The 24149-nt window shown below is 40.8% G+C and overlaps 1 protein-coding gene across 1 annotated transcript; it reads right to left on the bottom strand.

Annotated features, from left to right (window-relative positions):
• Positions 1-7841: 7841 nt before the first annotated feature.
• LOC123993992 lies at positions 7842-13095 on the bottom strand. The gene is made up of 7 exons (XM_046296476.1): positions 12840-13095; positions 11785-11905; positions 11405-11580; positions 11129-11274; positions 10834-11002; positions 10603-10715; positions 7842-10083 (listed from the first exon to the last, which is right to left on the bottom strand). The coding sequence occupies exons 1-7, from the start codon at positions 12898-12900 to the stop codon at positions 9124-9126; spliced, it is 1746 nt and encodes a 581-aa protein (XP_046152432.1). The 5' UTR covers positions 12901-13095; the 3' UTR covers positions 7842-9123.
• Between the last annotated feature and the right edge of the window lie 11054 nt (positions 13096-24149).

Genomic DNA, 24149 nt, shown 5'->3' on the forward strand with positions numbered 1-24149 from the left:
TCTCCAACCGTGTGTATATACAATGACTTAAAGTATTCAGACCTCTTGACTCTCCACATTTTGACACATTACAGCCTTATCCCAAAATGTATTAATTAGTTTGTTTACTCATCAATCTACACACAACGCCGCATAATGACAAAGCAAAAACAGGTTTTTATGGGAATATTTTTTTTTTATTACAAATAAAAAAACTGAAATATCACATTTACATAAGATTTCAGATCCTTTACACAATACTTTGTTGAAGCACCTTCGGCAGCAATTACAGCATCGAGTCTTCTTTGGTATAACGCTACAAGTTTGGGACACCTGTATTTGGAGAGCTTCTCCCATTCTTCTTTGCAGATCCTCTCAAGCTCTGTCAGGTTGGATGGGGGAGTGTGGATGCATTTTTTTCAGGTCTCTCCAGAGATGTTTCGATCTGGTTCAACTCCGGGCTCTTGCAGGGCCACTCAAGGACATTCAGAGACTTGTCCGAAGCCACTCCTGCATTGTATTGGCTGTGTGCTTACAGTCGTTGTCCTATTGAAAGGTGAACCTTCACCCCCAGTCTGAGATCCTAAGTGGTCTGGAGCAGGTTTTCATCAAGGATCTCGCTGTACTTTTCTCCATTAATCTTTGCCTCGATCCTGACTAGTCCCCACAGCATGATTCTGCCATCACCATGCTTCACCGTAGGGATGGTGTCAGGTTTCCTTCAAACGTGGTGCTTGGCATTCAGGCCAAAGAGCTCAATCCTGGTCTCATCAGACCAGATAATCTTGTTTCTCATGGTCTGAGAGTCTTAAGCGGACTGTCATGTGGTTTCCGTCTGGCCACTCGACCATAAAGGCCTGAACGCTTGTCCATCTGGAAGATTCTCTCATCTCCACAGAGGAACTCTAGAGTTCTGTCAGAGTGACCATTGGGTTCTTGGTCACCTCCCTGACCATGGCCCTTCTCCCTCGATTGCTCAGTTTGGTCGGGCTGCCAGCTCTTGGAAGAGTCTTGGTGGTTACCAACTTCTTCCGTTTAAGAATGTTGGAGGCCACTGCGAGGGCAAAGAGGTGGGGGCTAATTGGGCAACCTTGTCTGTTCCCCCTATAAAGAGGGAAAGAGGAGGAAGTAATCCCATTGGTAGCAATCCTAGCTTTAGGAGATTTGTAGAGTGATTTTATCAAATTTACAAACACGGTACCTAAACCGAACTTTTCTAAGACACGAAAGAGGTATGGCCATTCAACCCTATCAAAGGCTTTTTCAGCGTCGAGGGAGACTGCGACACCAGGTATTTTGTTTTTGTTAGCAAGGTGAATTATATCAAAGAACCTTCTGAGATTATTGGAGGACAATCTATTAATTATGAAGCCAGTCTGATCTGGGTTGACCAACAGGGGAAGACATTACTCCAGTCTCTTAGATAGCATCTTGGTGACCAGTTTACAATCTGTGTTAAGGAGAGAGATTGGTCTATAGGAGGCGCACTTTATCGGGTTTTTCCCTTTCTTGTGGATTACAGTAATCACTGCTTGAGAGAAGGACTCTGGAAAGCAGTTGTCTTCTCTGGTTTTTTTAAGTACCTCCATAAGGTAGGGGACCAACAGCTCCCTAAATTCTTTATAGAACTCTGGAGGGAAGCCATCCTCCCCAGGAGATTTATTAGAAGGTAAGGATTTAATGGCCTCCAACAATTCAGGGACTGAGAAGTGTTCACTCAGGCGCTCGCTGTCTTCCCCTGACAGGCATGGGAGGTTGAGAGAGGAGAGAAAGGAGTCTATCTCTGATAGATCATCGCTTGATTGGGAAGTGTAGAGGTCTTCATAGTATTTCTAAAAAGTATTATTAATTTCAGTAGGGTCGAAAGATATCTCTTTAGTGAGAGTTTCTATGGCATTAATTGTCCTCTTACTTTCCTCTGCTTTCAGTTGCCATGCCAATACTTTGTGAGCTTTCTCGCCAAGCTCATAATAACGCTGTTTTGATTTAGTGATGGCCCTCTCAGCTTGATATGTGTTCAGAATATTATATTTAAGTTTTTTATTTACCAAAAGCCTGTATAGATCTTCAGTCGGGCCTCTTTGGTAGGTTTTCTCTAGCTCAGAGATTTCAGTGTTTTTTCTTCAGCCATTTAGTATAGGAAATAATCTGTCCCCTCAGGTAGGCCTTCAATGTGTCCCAAAGAATGAAGCTGTCAGGAGCAGAGGGTTTGTTTGTCAAAGTAAAAATATTGATCTGCTCTTTGATGAATGCACAAAATTCAGGTTGCTTTAGAAGTGTAGAATTTAGTCTCCATCTATATGATGGAGAGTAATGGAGATTGTTTTAAAGTATGGAGAACGGTCACATAAGACAAGCATATCAGTTATTTCAAAGTTTCTAACATCTAACACTCTCTCAAACACTTATCTCACCACACAAACCTCAAACAACTTATCTATGCTTGTGTGTTTAAACATGGGGTAATACAGACAGGGGAGTTGATTTGATCTTTGTTGGGTGCAATTTGTTTTCTTTCATAATAGAAAATAAAATAAGAAATGTAACCACTATTCAACTGTCAGTTTGTCCTCTCTGGATGAGGAAAGAATGGCGGGTTAGGGTGTCTCTATCAAGAATGTATCGGGAAGACAAAAGTGTGAGACTCAGAGGATGGTTGTGGAGGAAAGAGTACTGATGACGAAAAGGAGAATGGCGCCTTGGCGGCTAGTCAACAAGCTAACCACAGAAACTCACATATCATTTTTCTCATAAGCTGGAGGTAAAGTTCCTCTAAAGTCTAATTTTAGGTCAGTTTGATCGTTTAAACATCATATTTTTTTGTCTTTGTCCCAATCTCTCTCATATATGTTTCCATACCCGTTCTGTTCTGGTATCAAGTGTATCTGTTAATGACAGATTCCTCTTGCTTTGTAAATAAATGAGGGGTAAAGTATTTTACCCATTCCCTCTTTTTTAAAGTGGATCATATTTCGTTGAAGATTGGTTTTCTTTAAAAACAGTATGTTCAGTTGACATTTTTATTGAAAATATTTCCCTTTCTGATATTGACTGGCTATCTTTTAAGACCTTGTTAAGGCCTTTCCCCTGTTGTGTGTGACAGATTTTAGTGGATTAAGCATAGGTTGGGTTTCATGTACAGAACTGAATAGAAACTGGATCTATGTTGATAATCAGGGTTAATATATTCACAGTTAGGCAGATCATCAGTTTGCTCCAACGAGGGAGAAACATAGGGTCTCTGACATAAACAGCAGCTTTTCTTGGGAAATGTTGCACTACTGTACGTGTCAACAATATGTTTATACAATGTAAATGCCCAATGCCATACATACAGCATGATGTATTTTCATCTGCCCATTTTCCCCTTCCACCCTGCTGTTTTCTAGTAAAACCCATGGCAATTTTAAAACCTGGCGGAGGTGTTGTAGTTTCAAAGAACAAGACGTTGAAAAGAAAACTTAGGCTTTTTTATCTGTGGTTAAGCGAGTTGGGGTGTTATTCTTGTGATGGTGAGAGTTTAAGGCGGTGTGTTTACCATAACTGGTGAAACTGCCCTGTGGGTGATCAAATCAAAATCAAATTTTATTTGTCACATACACATGGTTAGCAGATGTTAATGCGAGTGTAGCGAAATGCTTGTGCTTCTAGTTCCGACAATGCAGTATATACCAGGTAATCTAAGGAGGAGATAAAAAAATAACACACTACATTAATTCTGGTAATGTCAAGTGGTAATGTCAAGTGTCTTCTTGATTTTAGTGAGAAAGTGCAAATAGGAAACGGGGATACCTAGTCAGTTGTACAACTGAATGCCATCAACTGAAATGTATGTTCCAAATACCTGTACACAATTCTGATCTTTTCTATTTCAATAAAACTAGGATATAATGTGTAAAGGGTGTTATATGTTGGTGAATTAATATAGTTGGAGTTGTCTGCTTGTCATTTGATAAGGTGTTCCCCTGATAAAAGCATTATGTGTCGTGTTAGAGACTTAGGGGGAGACCGAAAGAGGAAGTGTCTATCTATTCTGTGCAACCGCTGATCTAGTTGAGAGTCTAATTTGGAAAACCGCTCATCGAATTCAGAATTTCCCCAGTATCATTATTTTTGCATGTGTGGAATTCCTCCTGTATCTCTGTGATATGCCATGTCATGCTGGAGGAGGTTTCATCTTCCGTCCCACTCTGTCCTTTTTCATCATTTTGACTGACTCATACTTTCGTTCTGCTGTATATTATACAGATATTGAGTGCTACTTCACATAGAATACATACTGTATGGCTGCTTAACCCCATTCACATACTGTATGTCTGTTTAACCCTATTCACATACTGTATGTCTGTTTAACCCCATTCACATACTGTATGTCTGTTTAACGCCATCACATACTGTAAGTCTGTTTAACCCCATTCACATACTGTATGTCTGTTTAACCCCATTCACATACTGTATGTCTCAAAAGGAGATCATTCATGGAGGACACTGTATGTCTGTTTAACCCCATTTCGCACACTGTATCGATTTTCAGAGAAAGACCTCTGTTACCATCTGAATTTCCTGTAGGAGTTTAACCCCATTCGGCACACTGTATCTGTTTAACCCTGAGAGCAACAGTCTGGAACTGTCTGTCTGAGTTATGAGGGCTAATGTAATCTTGCACACTGTATCTGTTATCTTGGGAATCACACTGTATGTCTGTTTAACTTGACAATTTATCAGCCGATGTTAGAATATTGTTTCCATTCGCACACATGGCTCTGTATGTCTGTTTAACCCCATTCGCACACTGTATCTGTTTAACCCCATTCACACACTGTATCTGTTTAACCCCATTCGCACACTGTATGTCTGTATAACCCCATTCGCACACTGTATGTCTGCTTAACCCCATTCACATACTGTATGTCTGTTTAACCCTATTCACATACTGTATGTCTGTTTAACCCCATTCACATACTGTATGTCTGTTTAACGCCATCACATACTGTAAGTCTGTTTAACCCCATTCACATACTGTATGTCTGTTTAACCCCATTCACATACTGTATGTCTGTTAACCCCATTCGCACACTGTATCTGTTTAACCCCATTCGCACACTGTATGTCTGTATAACCCCATTCGCACACTGTATGTCTGCTTAACCCCATTCACATACTGTATGTCTGTTTAACCCCATTCGCACACTGTATGTCTGTTTAATCCCATTCGCACACTGTATCTGTTTAACCCCATTCACACACTGTATGTCTGTATAACCCCATTCGCACACTGTATGTCTGTTTAACCCACGTTTAAACATGAGGTAATACAGACACACTGTATGTCTGTTTGAACTTTTTTCACACATTTGTTTTCTGTTTAATAGAAATTAAACTGTAAGAAATGTTTAACCACCATTCAACTGTATCTGTTTAACCCTGGATGAGCAACTGAATGTCTGTATAACCCCATTCACATACTGTATGTCTGGAAGACCGGAGAATTGAGACTCTGGATGTCTGTATAAAAGACATACTGTATGTCTGTATAAGGAGAATGGCACACTGTATGTCTGTATCAACAAGCTAACTGTATGTCTGAAACTCACATATCATTTTTCTGTATAAGCTGGATTAAACTGTATTCCTTTAAAGTCTACATACTGTATGTCTGTTTAACTCGTTTCACATACTGTATGTCTTTTAACCCCGTTCACACACTGTATGTCTGTTTAACCCCATTCACTGTATGTCTGTTTAACCCCATGCTTTCACACACTGTATGTCTGTTTAACCCCATTCACAGTGTACTGTAATGTCAGATAACCCCATCTGTAACACTAAATGTCTGTTTAAATTCACATACTGTATGTCTGTTTAAAGTGGATCATATTTCATTGAAGTCTGTTTCATTACACAGTATGTCTGTTTAACCCCATTCACACACTTTTCTGTTTAAAATATTTCCACACTGTATGTCTGTTTAACTATCATTCCACAAGATGTCTGTTTAACCCCATTCACACACTGTGTGTCTGTGACAGAACGGAGATCATTCACACACTTACATGTCAGAACCCCATAGAACACTGGATCTCTGTTGATAATCACTGTATGTCTGTTTAACCCCATTCACACACAGATGTCTGTTTAACCCCAACACACTGAGGGTCTGTTTAACCCCATCACACACTGTTGTCTGGGAAATATTCACACACTGTATGTCTGTTCTACCCCATTCACACACTGTATGTCTGTTCTACCCCATTCACACACTGTGTGTCTGTTTAACCCCATTCACACACTGTATGTCTGTTTATCCCCATTTCCCCACACACTGTGTTTTCTGTTAAAACCCATTCACAACTGTTTCTGTTTAAACCATTCACGGAGGTGTTGTCTGTTTCAAAGAACACTGTATAAGTCTGTTTAAAAGAAAACACTTTATGTCTGTTTAACCCCATTCACACACTGTATGTCTGTGATGGTAGAGTTCACACACTGTATGTCTGTTTACCATAACTTGAAACTGCCCTGTGTCTGATTAAATTCACAAACAAATGTCTGTTTGTCCCATACACACTGTATGTCAGATGTTAACCCCAGTTCACAAATGCTTGTCTGTTTAGTTCCGACAATGCAGTTCACACACTGTAATCTGTTTAAAAAAATAACACACTACATTAATTCTGTTTAATGTCAGTGGTAATGTCATACTGTATTCTTGATTTTAGTGAGAAAGTTCACATACTGTATGTCTGAAACGGGGATACCTAGTCAGTTGTACAACTGAATGTCCATCAACTGAAATGTATGTTCCAAACCCTGTTCACCTGTACACACTGTATGTCTTTAACCCCATTCAATAAAACTGATATAATGTCTGTATAAGGGTGTTATATGTTGTCTGAATTAACCCCATTAGTTGGAGTCTGTTTCATTCACTACTGTCATTTGATAAGGTGTTCACATACTGTATGTCTGATAAAAGCATTATGTATGTCTGTTAGAGACTTATGTCTGTTTAACCCATTCACATAGGAAGTGTCTATCTATTCTGTTAACCCCATTCATCTACTGAGAGTCTAATTTAAAACCCCATTCTCATACTGTATGTCAGAATTTCCCCATACTCATTATTTTTGCATGTGTGGAATTCCTCCTGTATCTCTGTGATATGCCATGTCATGCTGGATGTCTGTTCATCCCCATTCCCACTCTGTCCTTTTTCATCATTTTGTCTGTTTAACCCATTCATCTGTATGTCTTCTGTCTGTTTAATATTATACAGATATTGTATGTGCTACTTCACATAGAATACATACTGTATGGCTGTTTAACCCCATTCACATACTGTATGTCTGTTTAACCCTGTATGTCTGTTTAACCCCATTCACATACTGCATGTCTGTTTAACCCCATTCACATACTGTATGTCTGTTTAACTGTATGTCTGTTTAACCCCATTCACATACTGTAAGTCTGTTTAACCCCATTCACATACTGTATGTCTGTTTAAATTCACCACTGTATGTCTGTTGAACCCCATTCGCACACTGTATGTCTGTTCTACCCCATTCACACACTGTATGTCTGTTTAACCCCATTCGCACACTGTATGTCTGTTCTACCCCATTCACACACTGTATGTCTGTTCTACCCCATTCACACACTGTATGTCACTGTTTAACCCCATTCACACACTGTATGTCTGTTTAACCCCATTCTACTGTATGTCTGTTTAACCCCATTCCCCATGTCTGTTTCACACACTGTATGTCTGTTCTACTGTATGTCCCCATTCACACACTGTATGTCTGTTCTAACCCCATTCACACACTGTATGTCTGTTTAACCCCATTCACACACTGTATGTCTGTTTAACCCCATTCACACACTGTGTGTCTGTTTAACCCCATTCACACACTGTATGTCTGTTTAACTCCGTTCACATACTGTATGTCTGTTTAACCCCGTTCACATACTGTATGTCAGTTTAACCCCGTTCACATACTGTGTATCTGTTTAACCCCGTTCAACCACTGTATGCATGCTCTTTACATACTGAGATGAATAAACAGAAACTATCAGATCCTTACTCAGAAAAAGAACACAAGACAAAATACAATGTGACTTCAGATGAACACAGTTCATAAATACATTATTTGTGTAAATATGTAGAACATGTAATGAACACAGGATTGGGAAGTCCAAAGGCCAGTAAATATAGGAAAACCCAGTCACATATGGGGTAGTCAGTTAAAACATTTTCACAGCTATCGTCAGCGGTCTAGATCCAAATGACATTCTGTTTGACTTTCAGTAGCTGCAGTTATTAGTAATAATTTACCTATAAACCTCACGATAGAAAGAGATATGGTTGTTTTCTTTGTAAATTGATCAAATGATCTCTCTGGTTGTGGTGCTCGCAGTGTTGGCTCCCCTTTTCTACGCTGTAGCTACCTATAGTGGGGGTTATGTGGTCAAATGTGAGCATTTTCTGTGGAAAACTCACCAGATGAGTCTGACCAACATTGATAAATATCTCAACATTATAACTTATAAAACTTGTTTTCACAGAGAGCTTGTAGAATCCTTTATGATGATGACCTTTGCAATGCTGTTATAATCCACCCTGTCGCCCCATCTACCAAGTCAAAACCGTTTCCCTCCTTTTTCCTCCCACACTTGTTTCACTTCTGGTGAAATGCTTCTTGTCAGTTGAAATGGGTGAAGGGGTGTCAGAAGGGGGGTTTCCCAACTCCTGCTCAAATCTCTAAAGACCCACCAAATAGCAGCAGCCGGCAGCCCAGCCAACAGCTGTGTGTTGTTTTGAAAATAAGTTTTTTTCTGCCACACAGAACTTTGTCAATAACAGTTGACAAAGTCAGTGACTGCTTTAAGTGACTCCTCTAAGTTAACTAAAGTGAAGAAACATGGTAATTTATTCACAAAAGGTAACAAAAAAGGCTCCAAAAATATTTAAATAGCTACAATTAGAATTATGGTTACTGATTTCTTTTTTTCAGTTAGGAAAAGGACTGTTTACTTGAAATGGCATACAAAGGGCTTGTAGACATATTGCATGACTCCCCACAATCTGCATTGCTAAACCAACTCTTCTGTGTGTCACACAGTGTCCTCTGTTTGTGGACCGTGTCAACCAAATGTCACTTCCAAATCACCCAGAGAAGGAAGCATAGTGTTCACGCTGCAGTTCAGTCCTCCCTCCACCGGGAGCAACTCTGATAAAGCCGTCAGGAGTGGAAAGGATTCACCGATGCATGTAGGCAGGTGGGAAAAGGTTACTGAGTCCTCCAAGTTCACCACCGTTTCTATGTGGAGATTGTTCGTTTTATAGCTGGAGCATGAAGATTCCATCTCACACATGTCTCCTGTGAGACTGCTGCAGTTTAGCTGCTCCTCTGTCAAACTAAACAGGGCTACAGACTGTCCACCGACACTCCCCTCACAGTGTCTTCTTGTCTGGCACCAAACACATTGGCTTGCCCCTAAACAAACACATGCCATGTGACCTGACCTGTATCCCAAAACAGGATCAGCCATAACTGTTTCGCATGAGATTTGTTGAAAACTCTGCTCCGTCTCAGTAAAATGAGAGTCCACTGAAGAGGGACTCTGGCTCCGGTAGCCATCCCCTGTGACTATTACCATCCCAGGCAAGATTCCACAGTCGTCCCCCTGTAGACTCCCAGCACACCCTAACTGGCAGCCCAGCCCCACCCCACTGTCCTCTTTCAGGCTGATGTTTATGTTAATCCTCCTATCCAGCAGGGGGGGCTCTCCAGTTCCACTCCTGCTGCTGATGGCACTCTCTGGTGCTCCCAGGCTTCCACAGCCACTATCTTCTTGCTTTTCCGGACTCCTTCCGTTTCCATTCCCAGAAATGTGTGATTTAGTGCAATCCCCACTGCCCAGACTTGTCCTTCTGTCCTCTCCTTCTTCCTGCTCTCCCTTGCCTGCTAGAGTAGTCCTTTCGTCGGCCAACCAGACCATGACATCAGTTATGGCGGTGCTCATGAACCAGCCTTTGTCTGTGACGATCTCCACTGGGACATCTCCCACACAGAGAGGCTGCCAGCCACTGCCTGTGGATTTCTGAGGTAAAAGAGGACAAAATTAGAAAACACGAATCCATAAACAAACAACTCCTAGAATGAGGAAGTGATCAATAACAGGAAATAGAATAGACCTTTAGATTTGATTAAGATAATCAAGAGTTAAACAGAGAGTTTATATAAAGACTTCTTAAAAGCCCGGTGCTTCCCTATCTGTGAAGTTGCAGGAAATGAATATATATGTATGTTGTAGAACAGAGCACCACTTGTTTCCTCTACCTAGCCATTTACTTTATTTTCGTACTCCTTATATTGTATTATTTCTTATTGTTGTTTCATTGTCGAGAAGGAACCTGCAAGTAAGAATTTCATTGGACGATGTATACCATGCGTATCCCATACATATGGACTAATGAAACCTGAAACTTCTACCTGTTGTTTTGCTTCTTGTTTTGCACTTTTAGAATACGGCGTTTTTGTCCTTTCTCTGAAGTGTCCTTTCCCTGACGTGATTGACATAGTCAGTTCTGCATTAGTGAAACTGTTCAAAGAAACATACCAGTGCAACAGGCATTTTCTCAGGGCGCCTCAGGAAGCAGCAAAGGGCCAGCATGACCAGGACCCCCATCACGCTTAGGGTGGAGAAGGACACCACAGCAAGGATATACCACTCTGGTGAGAACAGAACTTGTGTTTAGCCGAATGAGTTTAGTTAATAAGACTCTAGACATCAGGTATATGACATATCGGAATATGGCCACATAGAGCTGTGTAGTCTGAGTTGTATTACCTTGCTCTGGCAGCAGGAGGCACTGTTCAGGGGAGACCTCACTGGTGAATTGTCCTCCGTTGCCTGCAACTTTAAGGCAGACACAGTACTCCTGTCCCCAATGAAGAGACGTAAACCGAACCTCCGCCTTATCCTCGTCGTCTTCATCCTTCAATTGAATGACAACGGTCTGCAAGCCAATACATGAAAATGTCAGTCAATACGTTAACCCGAATATGAACTTGGATGAAACCACACGTTATTATTTATTTTATTACATTAGAAGTACTGCTTTTAAACCACGTCTGATCAGTACCTTGTTGTCCTGCCCTCTTCCCTGTAGGTAGATAGTGTAAGTCAGGCCAAATGGGAAGATCTTTTTTAGTAATGGCTTCCTGTGAACACGGACTGTTACTGAACTGGAGGTGGCCAACAGTGTACTGGAGGGATGCTGCAGTTTACCTGGGAGAACAGGGGCAGTGGAGAAAGGTAATCAATGGGCAAGCGTTTGGCATTGTGTCACTATGAACTACAAAGAAATGAGCAAAACCTATTCAACTCGGCCACTAAAACTTAGCTGTACTTGACTTACTTTCTCTGGGGTTGAACTTCTTCCCCCGTGACCATGCAGAGATGCTGTTCTCAGTGACCAGTCGAACCCGGACCTTGTAGACCATGGAAAAGTCACCGATAAGGTAGGACAGGTCACAATATGTCAGCTGGGTCCTGTCACAGCTGGTCACGTTGGTCCAATTACTATTGACATACCTGAGGATAGACACGTGAAAGTAGCTAGATTAATTGGAATACTTTCTTCAAAGATGAGGAGAGGGTGGTATGGAAGAATGATTGAAGAGGGTAAAGGGGATAGAGTGGACAGGGAGGACTCTGAAATGGATGCGGTAGCTAAGTGACAGGTCGGAGAACGAAGGGATGAGTGAATTAGGCGGACGTAATTAGTGTGGGGTATACCTGGCCATCTGCACCTGGTACTGAGCCAGTGGCGGGGCCCCTTCAGGGGAGTCCCAGAGCAACGTCACCTCCCCGTCCCATATGTCCACCGTCAGATTGACTGGCTTCAGTAGGTCTTTACCTGTCACAATTATAACATTCCAATGTTAAAGAATTTCTCTGCATTTTTCTGAGATTTTCAAAGTACAAATAATTCATAGGGAGCCTGGGAGTCCAGAGAATCAATAAGTACGGAGTTTTCCCTAGCCACCGTGCTTCTACATCTGCATTGCTTGCTGTCTGGGGTTTTAGGCGAGGTTTCTGTACAGCACTTTGTGACATCAGCTGATGTAAAAAGGGCTTTATAAAAAACATTTGATTGATTGATTGAAGGAGAAGGTGGATTTCCTAAAGGGGACTGCGTTTCATCAGGGGGTTTCTAAACCAGTTTCGCTACCAAATGTCACAATGTTTACAGTTGACTCATGACAATATTTGCTCAAATTCCAATTATTCACTGTGAATTGTCTGTGGTTATTATTGATACATCCTCAAATTATAACTATATCATAGGATGTCAATTGAACCACATATTTTCTCTGTTGACTCAAGTTAACTAGATTCAATGTGTAACATAGACTAATAATTTAAATATCAGTAACAATCAGCACTTAGTTTCTTTTTTGTATACGGGCATTACATTTTTAGATCGATGTGGGTCTTGAAACGTGTTCCATTTTGATAGGAAGGGCACATACACACTGAGAAATGTACAATATGCTACCTCAAACACTTTTGAAAGCTAGGCCACTATGAACATTTCTAAGTGCTCTTTGTACTAAGTAACAATAAAAAAAACAGTCAATGACAATAAGAAATAAAGTAGAGACATTATTTTTATATATAGAATAGTCTCACACGTCTCTCTAAATGTAAGAACATTATATTTACAGCACATATATATATATATATATATGTATGCTGTATATATAATGTTCTTACATTTAGAGAGACTATTGTGAGAACTAAACAGCAATAACCAGACATTTTGAATAAATTATTAAGGCTTTTATTACCTGACACATAGTCCGAGGTGATCAGGAGGGCAAGAATGGAAATCCACAAGGTCCAATCCATGTCCAATATATATTCTCTGATCCTTAGATAATCAGCATCATACTGTAGATATTGTCCACACACTTCTGGCGTACAGGATAGTACAGGATAGTACAGGATAGTACAGGATAGCTCAGCTAGACTCCTCTGTTGTGATAAAAGAGACTTTATTCAGTTACAGTCAATAGTTGACATGACTCTCACTGTTCCGTTTGATCTGTGTGACAGTGTGAGGAGGCTGTGTGTTTATTTCCCCATATGACCTCACACCCCCCTTTCTCTCTCTCTCTCTCTCTCTCTCTCTCTCTCTCTCTCTCTCTCTCTCTCTCGCTCTGCTGACAACGGGCTTCCTGTTCTGACTGTAGCATAGCGCTTCCCTCTTCTCACTCTTCACCCCATACTTCACCCACATGTGTCTCTCCCTTCCTCCTCCTTTCACTTTCCATCTTTCCTCATAGACCAAGGGGGTTTACATACACTTAGGTTGGATTCATTAAAACTCATTTTTCAACCACTCCACAAATTTCTTGTAAACAAACTATAGTTTTGGCAAAGTCCGTTAGGACATCTACTTTGTTCATGACACAAGTAATTTTTCCAACAATTGTTTACAGGCAGAGTATTTCACTTCTAATTCAATGTATCACAATTCCAGTGGGTCAGAAGTTTACATACACTAAGTTGACTGTGCCTTTAAGCAGCTTGGAAAATTCCAGAAAATTATGTCATGGCTTTAGAAGCTTCTGATAGGCTAATTGACATCATTTCAGTCAATTGGAGGTGTACATGTGGATGAATTTTAAGGCCTACCTTCAAACTCAGTGCCTCTTTGCTTGATATCATGGGAAAGTCAAAAGAAATCAGCCAAGACCTCAGAAAAACAATTGTAGACCTCCACACGCCTGGTTCATCCTTGGGAGCAATTTCCAAATGCCTGAAGGTACCATGTTCATCTGTACAAAGAATAGTACGCAAGTACAGTATAAACACCATGGGACCACGCAGCCGTCATACAGCTCAGGAAGGAGACGTGTTCTGTCTCCTAGAGATGAATGTACTTTGGTGCGAAAAGTGCAAATCAATCCCAGAACAACAGCAAAGGACCTTGTGAAGATGCTGGAGGAAACAGGTACAAAATTATCTATATCCACAGTAAACCGAGTCCTATATCGACATAACCTGAGGGTCCGCTCAGCAAGAAAGAAGCCACTGCTCCAAAACCGCCATAAAAAAGCCAGACTACGGTATGCAAATGCCCATGGAGACAAAGATCGTACTTTTTGGAGAAATGTCCTTGAGTCTGATGAAACAGAAATAGAACTGTTTGGCCATAATGACCATCATTATGTTCGAAGGACAAAGGGGGAGGCTGGCAAGCCGAAGAACACCATCCCAAACGTGAAGCACGGGGGTGGCAGCATCATGTTGTGGGGGTGCTTTGCTGCAGGAGGGACTGGTGCACTTCACAAAATAGATGGCATCACGAGGAAGAGAAATTATGTGGATATATTGAAGCAACATCTCAAGACATCAGTCAGGAAGTTAAAGCTTGGTCGCAAATGGGTCTTCCAAATGGACAGTGACCCCAAGTGTACTTCCAAAGTTGTGGCAAAATGGCTTAAGGACAACAAAGTCAAGGTATTGGAGTGGCCATCACCCTGACCTCAATCCTATAGAACATTTTCTGGGGAGAACTGAAAAAGCATGTGCGAGCAATGAGGCTTAGAAACCTGACTCAGTTAAACCAGCTCTGTCAGGGGGAAATGGGCCAAAATTCACTTAACTTATTGTGAGAAGCTTGAGGAAGGCTTCCTGAAACTTTTGACCCAAGTGAAACTATTTAAAGGCAATGCTACCAAATACTAATTGAGTTTGTAATCTTCTGACCCACTGGGAATGTGATGAAAAAAAATAAAAGCTGAAATAAATCATTCACTCTACTATTATTCTGACATTTCACATTCTTAAAAAAAAGTGGTGACCCTAACTGACCTAAAAGAGATACTTTTTACTGGGAATAAATGTCAGGAATTGTGGAATACTGAGTTTAAATGTATTTGGCTGAGGAGTATGTAAACATCTGAATTCAACTGTAGATACTTATTGCAGAGATATGTATTTGCTCAGATTTATCTGATCAGGTGCGTGTGTTTCACTTATCTTACTTTACCACTGTAACATAACATAGGGTTTCAAATGGAAATATAAATATTTGCAGTATGTCTCAATGTTTAACTCCTGTGAAATATGTGAAATTGTTTTAGCAAGTGTTAGTCATGAACAATGCACACCCAGTTTCTTTCTAAATCACTAGAATAATTCATTTAGAAAGGAGCTCTGAAATATATCGGTCTGTTCCATGACTGTCCATCTCAATACTGCAGAAGTACGCAGAAGGATCGCTGTGATTCAAAAGGATAGTCTACATCAACTGGCACTCGTCATAGATATCCACAGGACACAATATCAATTCGAGGTTGTGGAATCAATTAAATAAAATGTTTCCTGTATTAGGGAAGCAGTGTGTCCATTATGCCTAAAATGGGTCTCATCAAGCCCGTTTGGGTAGACATGCCCTCTCTGGCCCTTAATCTCAGGACAAAGAACATGACCACAGCTCTGTGCATTTCCATTCAAGGCCATTTGAGAGTTGCTACTTGGGATGATGACGCTCTCTCTAAGTCCACATAGTTGGGCCCGAATGCATTAAAACTGTACCTCATGCATTTGAACAAGTAAAAATCAGGCTGGGTTTGATCTAACCCACCTGATCTAACCCACCTACCGCTCTTTGAGCTGTCTCCCATCAAGGGGCCCAAACTGTCCTTAGACCTATCCACTCCGCACCCCAACAACACTGCTGCGTGCAGTCATACAACAAAATGCTTATAAGAGTTAGTTTCACACCATTGTGCTTTTACTTCCTTTCAGGGGTTTTTAGTTTATACATGCTAACCTTTATCACTTCTGTTTTCTAGTCATATGCTTTTGATTCTGAGAAAACAGTTTCTCTATTCTGTACATTATGAGAAAACACAGACCGCAAATCCTCTCTCTGATAATATCCTGTGTGATCTCGATCTCCGTAGCCGATGTGAGTAAAACATTTAAACAGGTTAACATTCGCAAGGCCCGAAATACCGGTACACATACTCAGAGCAAGTGCTGACCAGCTGGTGGGTGTCTTGACTGACATTTTCAACCTATCCCTGACCCGGTCTGTAATGCAAACTTGTTTCAAGCAGACCACCATAGTCCCCGTTCGCAAGAACGCCAAGGTAGCCTGCCTAAATGACTATCACCCCGTAGCACTGACATCTATAGCCATGAAATACTTTAAAAAGGTTGGTCATGGCTCACATCATGACTCACCGTCATCCCAGACACCCTGGACCTTGGGCAGGGCAATATGGGCAAAATATTATATCACTGTATTTAAAAAATAATTGATGGTATGACGGTATTTGATGGTATTTTTAGTTTTTGAATAATAAATGTTGTACATTTGCTTTATGACTAGTGAGTGATCCTAGGGTGGAAACACATACAATCTAAGTGATTTCAACGAGTCTTTCTCAATTCTGATTGTTTTATACTGTTCAATTCAACTTCAACGAAAACCAATTTCAGCACTTTTACAATTGCTGCATTTCCTGCACTCAATTGCAGTGGTGGAAAAAGTACCCAATTGTCATTTTGAGTAAAAGTAAAGATACGTTAATAGAAAATGACTCAAGTAAAAGTTAAAGTCACCCAAAAGTAAATGTAATTGATAAAATGTACTTCAGCATCAAAAGTAAAAGTAAAAGTATAAATCATTTCAAATTCCTTAGCAAACCAGATGGCGCCATTTTCTTTATTTTATTTTTTTTTACAGATAGCCAGGGGCACACTCCAACACTCAGACATAATTTACAAACAAAGCATTTGTGTTTAGTGAGTCCTCCAGATCAGAGATAGAAGATGACCAGGGATGATCTCTTGATAAGTGCGTCAATGGGACCATTTTCCTGTCCTGCTAAGCATTCCAAATGTAATTTTAGGTGTCAAGGGAAAATATATGGCGTAAAAAGTACAGTATTTTCTTTAGGAATGTAGTGAAGTAAAAGTTATCAAAAATATTTTTAAAAAATTGCAAAGTACAGATACCAAAAAATGACTTAAGTAGTACTTGAAAGTATTTTTACTTAATTAAGTTGTACTTGAAAGTATTTTTTACTTAAGCACTTTACACCAATGCTCAATTGAGAATTTTCACACTGCCACATAGGACTGCACGATATTGGCAAATAATCTAGGACTTATTTTTAACCAAATGTTGCAATTGCGATTTGACTTGCGAATTAGAGCAAAACTGTCGGAATCATGGAAAAATAATGACTATTCTAATTTTATAGTTAGAATAGAGTGGCTACTTTGAATACAGTGTTGTTTGAGATGACAATGAATTAAAATGCCAGGGGGGAGATATTGTGACAGGGTAGTAATGATGGGCATTCCGGCTCTTTCAGTGAGCCGGCTCGTTTGGCCCCCAAACGGCTCTCTAAAAAAATATATGTTTTGTATTTTTTCAAGTCAAACAGTTTGCGAGAGTTTATGAAAAAGAATGCTATTAAACATTTACATTTAAAGTATAACGTTTTAATGTATATAAACAAAGTGCATATTAATCTAACCATTAAGGAATACAATCTGAACAACATAATAATAGAACATTGCACCATATCAAAGAAAAATAAATAACAATGTGCAAAACTGCAGCATCCCACTTAAAACATTAAACTGGTCCCTCTTTTCTCTCTCTTCTTTATTGCCATGTTATAAGCAGCAGCACACAGCAATGCTGACCACATTTTGCTTTTATGAGAGATTTGCATTCAGAAATGCAAGCTGCCTCACTTGAGGGGCTGATGCGGTTTCATCTCTCAGCAATTATTTGCCCCGTTTTTGAGAAGACCCTCTCAGAGGGAACGGATGTGGCCACTATGCAGAGTCACCCTGTCATGACTTTAGTAAGCCGTGGGTAGACAGAGGTCTTGTTCTTCCACCAGCTCAGAGGAGGAGGGGTTCCTCCAATTAGGATCGGACCTCCATTATGGCATCTGCTGACGGATTCCTTCGTGCTGCATCCTCAGTTGCTCTCTCGTCAAACAGCATCCAAACAGCAGACGTTTGTGGCACTACTGGTGCTTCTGCTCCATCTGATCCCTCTTCTTCCTGTTGCCCTGGTGCCTGAGCCAGCTGACTGCTGGGTCTGTCCCTCCCTGCTGCTGAGGTTATTCTTTTAAGAGCCTCATCAATCGCTCTGGCATCACTGAAGGCTAACTTCTTAAACCTGGTGTCAAGTGCAGTAATTTCTGATAGCACGTGATTATATTTCATTCTGTGGAACTTTCTGTCCATTGATGAACATAGGGTGTCCATCACCTCTGTCACATGTCCTGTGGTTACATTTGCTTCTCTCTGGTGGCTGGCTGTGATTCACAGCAGACCCTAACAAAGAAGTATAATTTTTGAAGGTGTCACATAGATGAAAGGAGAGAACAGTACCTTATTAGTTCAGGTTCTCATCTACTGCTCATATACATATACAGTGGGGCAAAAAATGTATTTAGTCAGCCACTAATTGTGTAAGTTCTCCCACTTAAAAAGATGAGGCCTGTAATTTTCATCATAGGTACACTTCAACTATGACAGTATCCAGAAAATCACATTGTAGGATTTTTAATGAATTTATTTGCAAATTATGGTAGAAAATGAGTATTTGGTCACCTACAAACAAGCAATATTTCTGGCTCTCACAGACCTGTAACTTCTTCTTTAAGAGGCTCCTCTGTCCTCCACTCGTTGCCTGTATTAATGGCACCTGTTTGAACTTGTTATCAGTATAAAAGACACCTGTCCACAACCTCAAACAGTCACACTCCAAATCCACCATGGCCAAGACCAAAGAGCTGTCAAAGGACACCAGAAAGGAAATTGTAGACCTGCACCAGGCTGGGAAGACTGAATCTGCAATAGGTAAGCAGCTTGGTTTGAAGAAATCAACTGTGGGAGCAATTATTAGGAAATGGAAGACATACAAGACCACTGATAATCTCCCTCGATCTGGGGCTCCACGCGAGATCTCACCCCGTGGGGTCAAAATGATCACAAGAACGATGAGCAAAAATCCCAGAACCACACGGGGGACCTAGTGAATGACCTGCAGAGAGCTGGGACCAAAGTAACAAAGCCTACCATCAGTAACACACTACACCGCCAGGGACTCAGATCATGCAGTGCCAGACGTGTCCCCCTGCTTAAGCCAGTACATGTCCAGGCCCGTCTGAAGTTTGCTAGAGAGCATTTGGATGATCCAGAAGAAGATTGGGAGAATGTCATATGGTCAGATGAAATCGAAATATAACTTTTTGGTAAGAACTCAACTCGTCGTGTTTGGAGGACAAAGAATGCTGAGTTGTATCCAAAGAACACCATACCTACTGTGAAGCATGGGGGTGGAAACGTCATGCTTTGGGGCTGTTTTTCTGCAAAGGAGGACCAGGAGATCCGTGTAATGGAAAGAATGAATGGGGCCATGTATCATGAGATTTTGAGTGAAAACCTCCTTCCATCAGCAAGGGCATTGAAGATGAAACGTGGCTGGGTCTTTCAGCATGACAATGATCCCAAACACACCGCCCGGGCAACGAAGGAGTGGCTTCGTAAGAAGCATTTCAAGGTCCTGGTGTGGCCAGTCTCCAGATCTCTCCAGATCTCAACCCCATAGAAAATCTTTGGAGGGAGTTGAAAGTCCGTGTTGCCCAGCAACAGCCCCAAAACATCACTGCTCTAGAGGAGATCTGCATGGAGGAATGGGCCAAATTACCAGCAACAGTGTGTGAAAACATTGTGAAGACTTACAGAAAACATTTGACCTCTGTCATTGCCAACAAAGGGTATATAACAAAGTATTGAGATAAACTTTTGTTATTGACCAAATACTTATTTTCCATGATAATTTGCAAATAAATTCATGAAAAATCCTACAATGTGATTTTCTGGATTTGTTTTCTAATTTTGTCTGTCATAGTTGAAGTGTACCTATGATGAAAATTACAGGCCTCTCTCATCTTTTTAAGTGGGAGAACTTGCACAATTGGTGGCTGACTAAATACTTTTTTGCCCCAATGTATAATACTGAATTAAATAATGATGTAGTACTAACTGCTTACTGTACCTCTCTCCACTGAGCTCCACAGTGACCTGCTCAAAGGGTTCCATGACTCTGCACACCTCCTCCACCACCTCCCATTCCTCTTGGGTCAGAGCATCAACAGGTGCATTGACAATGGCCGGGGTAGAGATGATGGCATCCTTTGAGTCAAGAAAGCGCTTCAACATATAAAATGTTGAATTCTACCTTGTAGTGCAGTCTTGATTAGGCCTCAGCTCAGGCATTCCCATCTGGTGTTGTGTAGACTTGAGTTTTTCAGCACCTACTGTGCTCCTGTGAAAGTATTCCACAGCTGCTTTCACTTTGTCCACAGCGGGCTTCATCACCTTCAGAGCATCTCTTACAATCAGGTTGCTTGTGTGGGCAAGACATGGATGTTGGGTCCATTCATGGCTTTGGTTATGTTAGCTGCATTATCGCTAACACAACAGACCACTTTTCCATCTACTTGCCATTCTCTGGCCACTCAACAGTTCCTCTGCCAAGTTCGCTGAGGCGTGTCTGTCGCTGAACTCGAAGCAGTCCAGAAGACAGCTAGACATCGAAAAATCTTCAATGAAGTGACATGTAACTGACATGTAAGAAGTGGTTACCCCTGATGTCCAGCAGTCAGCGGCAAGGCAAACTGCAGTAGCTTTTTGGACTCTTTCCCGTACCTGTGTGCTCTCGTACAGTTGTGGAATAAGTGATTTTTAAAGGGTTTTCGTGCTTGGAATTGTGTACATTGGATTTAGACTATAGCTATAATTTTATAAACCTCTGTCCTCCAAGATCAAAAATGGCTGCAAATGGTGGCAATCATTTTAACCAATCCAATATCAATTTGGCCTTGTTTTGCTACAGACATAGATTTGGCATAAACTGGTCCATAGAAGACTGCTTGCTGTGGGTCGCGGAGTAGGCCTACTTGACTGAGTCGATACATCTCCACGTGTTGAGGTGCTGGCTCCACCACTATCACTAGCAGGCCCGCTAGTTTCTCGAAGCTCCGCTACAGTTAGTTTCACAGTGGGGTGCACTGTTTGCATATGCCTGTAGGTTGTGCATAGAACCGGCTTTATATGAGATTTTTTTTAGGCAAATTCTACACTGTGCTTTGTCTACATTATTAAAATTCATCCAAATGCTACTGTGCTTCTGACTAATTTTCCAGCTGTTGTTTTCACAGCTGTCCTTCCTCTCTCCTCGGCTGCAGCTGTTGCCATCTAATTTTCAGGGGAAGTTGCTAGAGGCAAGTCGATTTGTTGCTAAAAGTTGCTAAATGACGTTGTGATGTCATTGTGTGATGACGTCAGTACGTAGAATACACAATAACGTTACTCAAATTGACTGGCCATCTTGACGAAAAATATGATTTGACATTTGTTAGTTTAGATTTGTTTGTTTATTATAATATATTTATTTGTAAAAGTAATATATACACAACCCATTGAATATGATCACATTTGTAAACACAACACATTGAATTATTGAACAATTACATTTTCTTTTCTTTTTAACTAGTAAACCTACACATTCTGAACAATTATAGTTTTAAGCAATGTATTGGTAGTTAGTTAACATGCTACCTAACTGATCAACAATTATAGGTACAGTCTAATAACAAGGTATATATGCTATCTTATTGAACTAGCAACTTAACTCAAATAATGATGTATGCACTAGGCATCTCTCTCCAGGTTGTTGTGCTGCTTGGCTGGCTAGCTGCTCAATGGTTTCATCCAGATTTTGCCACTGTTCTCGCACACACTGCAGTACACACTGCCACCATCAGTTGTGTGTCTCTGCCAGTTCCAGTTCCAGAAAGTCCACTCCTTGCATATGTACTGTAAATATGATGAATCATAGATTGGTAAGGAAATCCTCTTCATCTTCACTGTACAACTGTAATGTCACTGAGCTGGAACCAGCAGTAGAGAATTGAGTGGCCTTAACCTTTCTAGGGCAGGTGTTCCGCTAGCGGAACACCTCGACAACATTCCGCTGAAAAGGCAGTGTGCGAAGTTCAAAAATATTTTTCTGAAATATGTCATTTTCACACATTAACAAGTCCAATACAGCAAATGAAAGATACACTTCTTGTTAATCTACCCATCATGTCCGATTTCAAAAAGGCTTTGCAGCGAAAGCACAACATATGATTATGTTAGGTCATAGCCAAGTCTAAAAAACACACAGCCATTTTTCCAGACAAAGAGAGTAGTCACAAAAAGCAGAAATATATATAAAATTCATCACTAACCTTTGATGATCTTCATCAGATGACACTCATGGGACTTCATGTTACACAATACATGTATGTTTTGTTCGATAATGTGCATATTTATATCCAAAAATCTCAGTTTACATTGGCGCATTACGTGCAGTAATGTTTTGATTCCAAAACATCCAGTGATTTTGCAGAAATACTCATAATAAACATCGATAAAAGATACAAGTGTTATTCACAGAATTAAAGATAGACTTCTCCTTAATGCAACCGCTGTGTCAGATTTACAACAAAAAAAAACTTTATGGAAAAAGCATAATCTGAGTACGGCGCTCATAGCCCAATCCAGCCAAAGAAATATCTGCCGTGTTGGAGTCAGCAGAAGTTAGAAATAACATTATAAATATTCACCTACCTTTGATGATCTTCATCAGAATGCACTCTCAGGAATCCCAGTTCGACAATAAATGACTGATTTGTTCCATAAAGTCCATAATTTATGTCCAAATAGCCACTTGTTGTTAGTGTGTTCAGCCAAGTAATCCATCTTCATAAGGCGTGAGCACTACATCCAGACAAAAACTCAAAAGGTTCCATTACAGGTCGTAGAAACAAGTCAAACGATGTATGAAATCAATCTTTAGGATGTTTTTAACATAAATCATCAATAAGGTTCCAACCGGAGAATTCCATTGTCTGAAGAAAAGCACTGGAACGAGAGCTAACTCTGTCTGGACCGCGCGTCACGATCCTGAGACACTCTGCCAGACCCATGACTCATTCAGCTCCCATTCCTCCCTCCTTTATAGCAGAAGCCTGAAACAGGTTTCTAAAGACAGTTGACTCACTAGTGGAAGCCTTAGGAAGTGCAACTTGACCCCATAGACACTATGTATTCGGTAGGCCAAGCTTTGAAAAACTACAAACCTCAGATTTCCCACTTCCTGGTTGGATTTTCCTCAGGTTTTCGCCTGCCATGCGAGTTCTGTTATACTCGCAGACATCATTCAAACAGTTTTAGAAACTTCAGAGTGTTTTCTATCCAATACTAATAATAATATGCATATATTAGCATCTGGCACAGAGTAGGATGCAGTTCACTCTGGGCACGCTATTCATCCAAAAGTGAAAATGCTGCCCCCTATCCCAAAAAGGTGTATGCTGCTGTGGTGCCAAACTGCTGTAGAACTTAACTTGGTAGTTGATAATGGTAATAGGTATCACCAGCAAACTTCAGTCCATACCGAACCGGGAGTATGGAGTGGAGAGTGTGCAGTGAAATTCTATTTCTTAACTTTGATTTGACCACACTCATTTGGCTGAACAGCCGTTCAACCTCCGCATTTGAGTGTGGCAAGGAGAGGGCAGCGAGTGCAGCTTTGCACAGTTCTTCAAATGGATTTGACCCGGAAGATTCCATGTAGTCACTGACTTCACTCCAAAACTCAACTGTATTTTCAGTTGAGTCCCACCTAAACAGATGGATGTTTCTCTATTGGGAAACAATTGTATCAATTGTTTGGGGCTGGTATCCCAGTAGCCTTTATTGTGCTTTAGCGTTTCTTTAACACTGAACAAGGCCATGTTTCGCAAGGCTTCTCGATTGTATGGGAGCCTTGCTTGCAGCTCCTTGCTTAAAGCAACAATGTAGTTGATGCACTGTCTCCGAATGACCTTTTTGTCCTCTGGCGCAAGACTGAGTTGGTACACCGTGCTCTCGTTACAAAAGGAACTACCTTTAATGGTCTGGTAGGTGATGGACTGAGATGTCCATCAAGGACAAGCTTCAGGGCATCAATTTTTGCCATAGGGTTGACTACTCTGCTGCAAATTGATGTTAAG

Source organism: Oncorhynchus gorbuscha, linkage group LG13, assembly GCF_021184085.1.
Source record: "Oncorhynchus gorbuscha isolate QuinsamMale2020 ecotype Even-year linkage group LG13, OgorEven_v1.0, whole genome shotgun sequence".
In the NCBI taxonomy this organism is placed as follows: domain Eukaryota; kingdom Metazoa; phylum Chordata; class Actinopteri; order Salmoniformes; family Salmonidae; genus Oncorhynchus; species Oncorhynchus gorbuscha.

Coding starts and splice junctions, on each gene's coding strand:
- LOC123993992 (XM_046296476.1), bottom strand. CDS start 12,900: ATGGATTGGACCTTGTGGATTTCCATTCTTGCCCTCCTGATCACCTCG. Junction 10,716..10,833: donor CCTCCTGCTGCCAGAGCAAG/GTAATACAACTC, acceptor TGTTCTCACCAG/AGTGGTATATCCTTGCTGTG. Junction 10,084..10,602: donor AGAAAATGCCTGTTGCACTG/GTATGTTTCTTT, acceptor CTTTTACCTCAG/AAATCCACAGGCAGTGGCTG.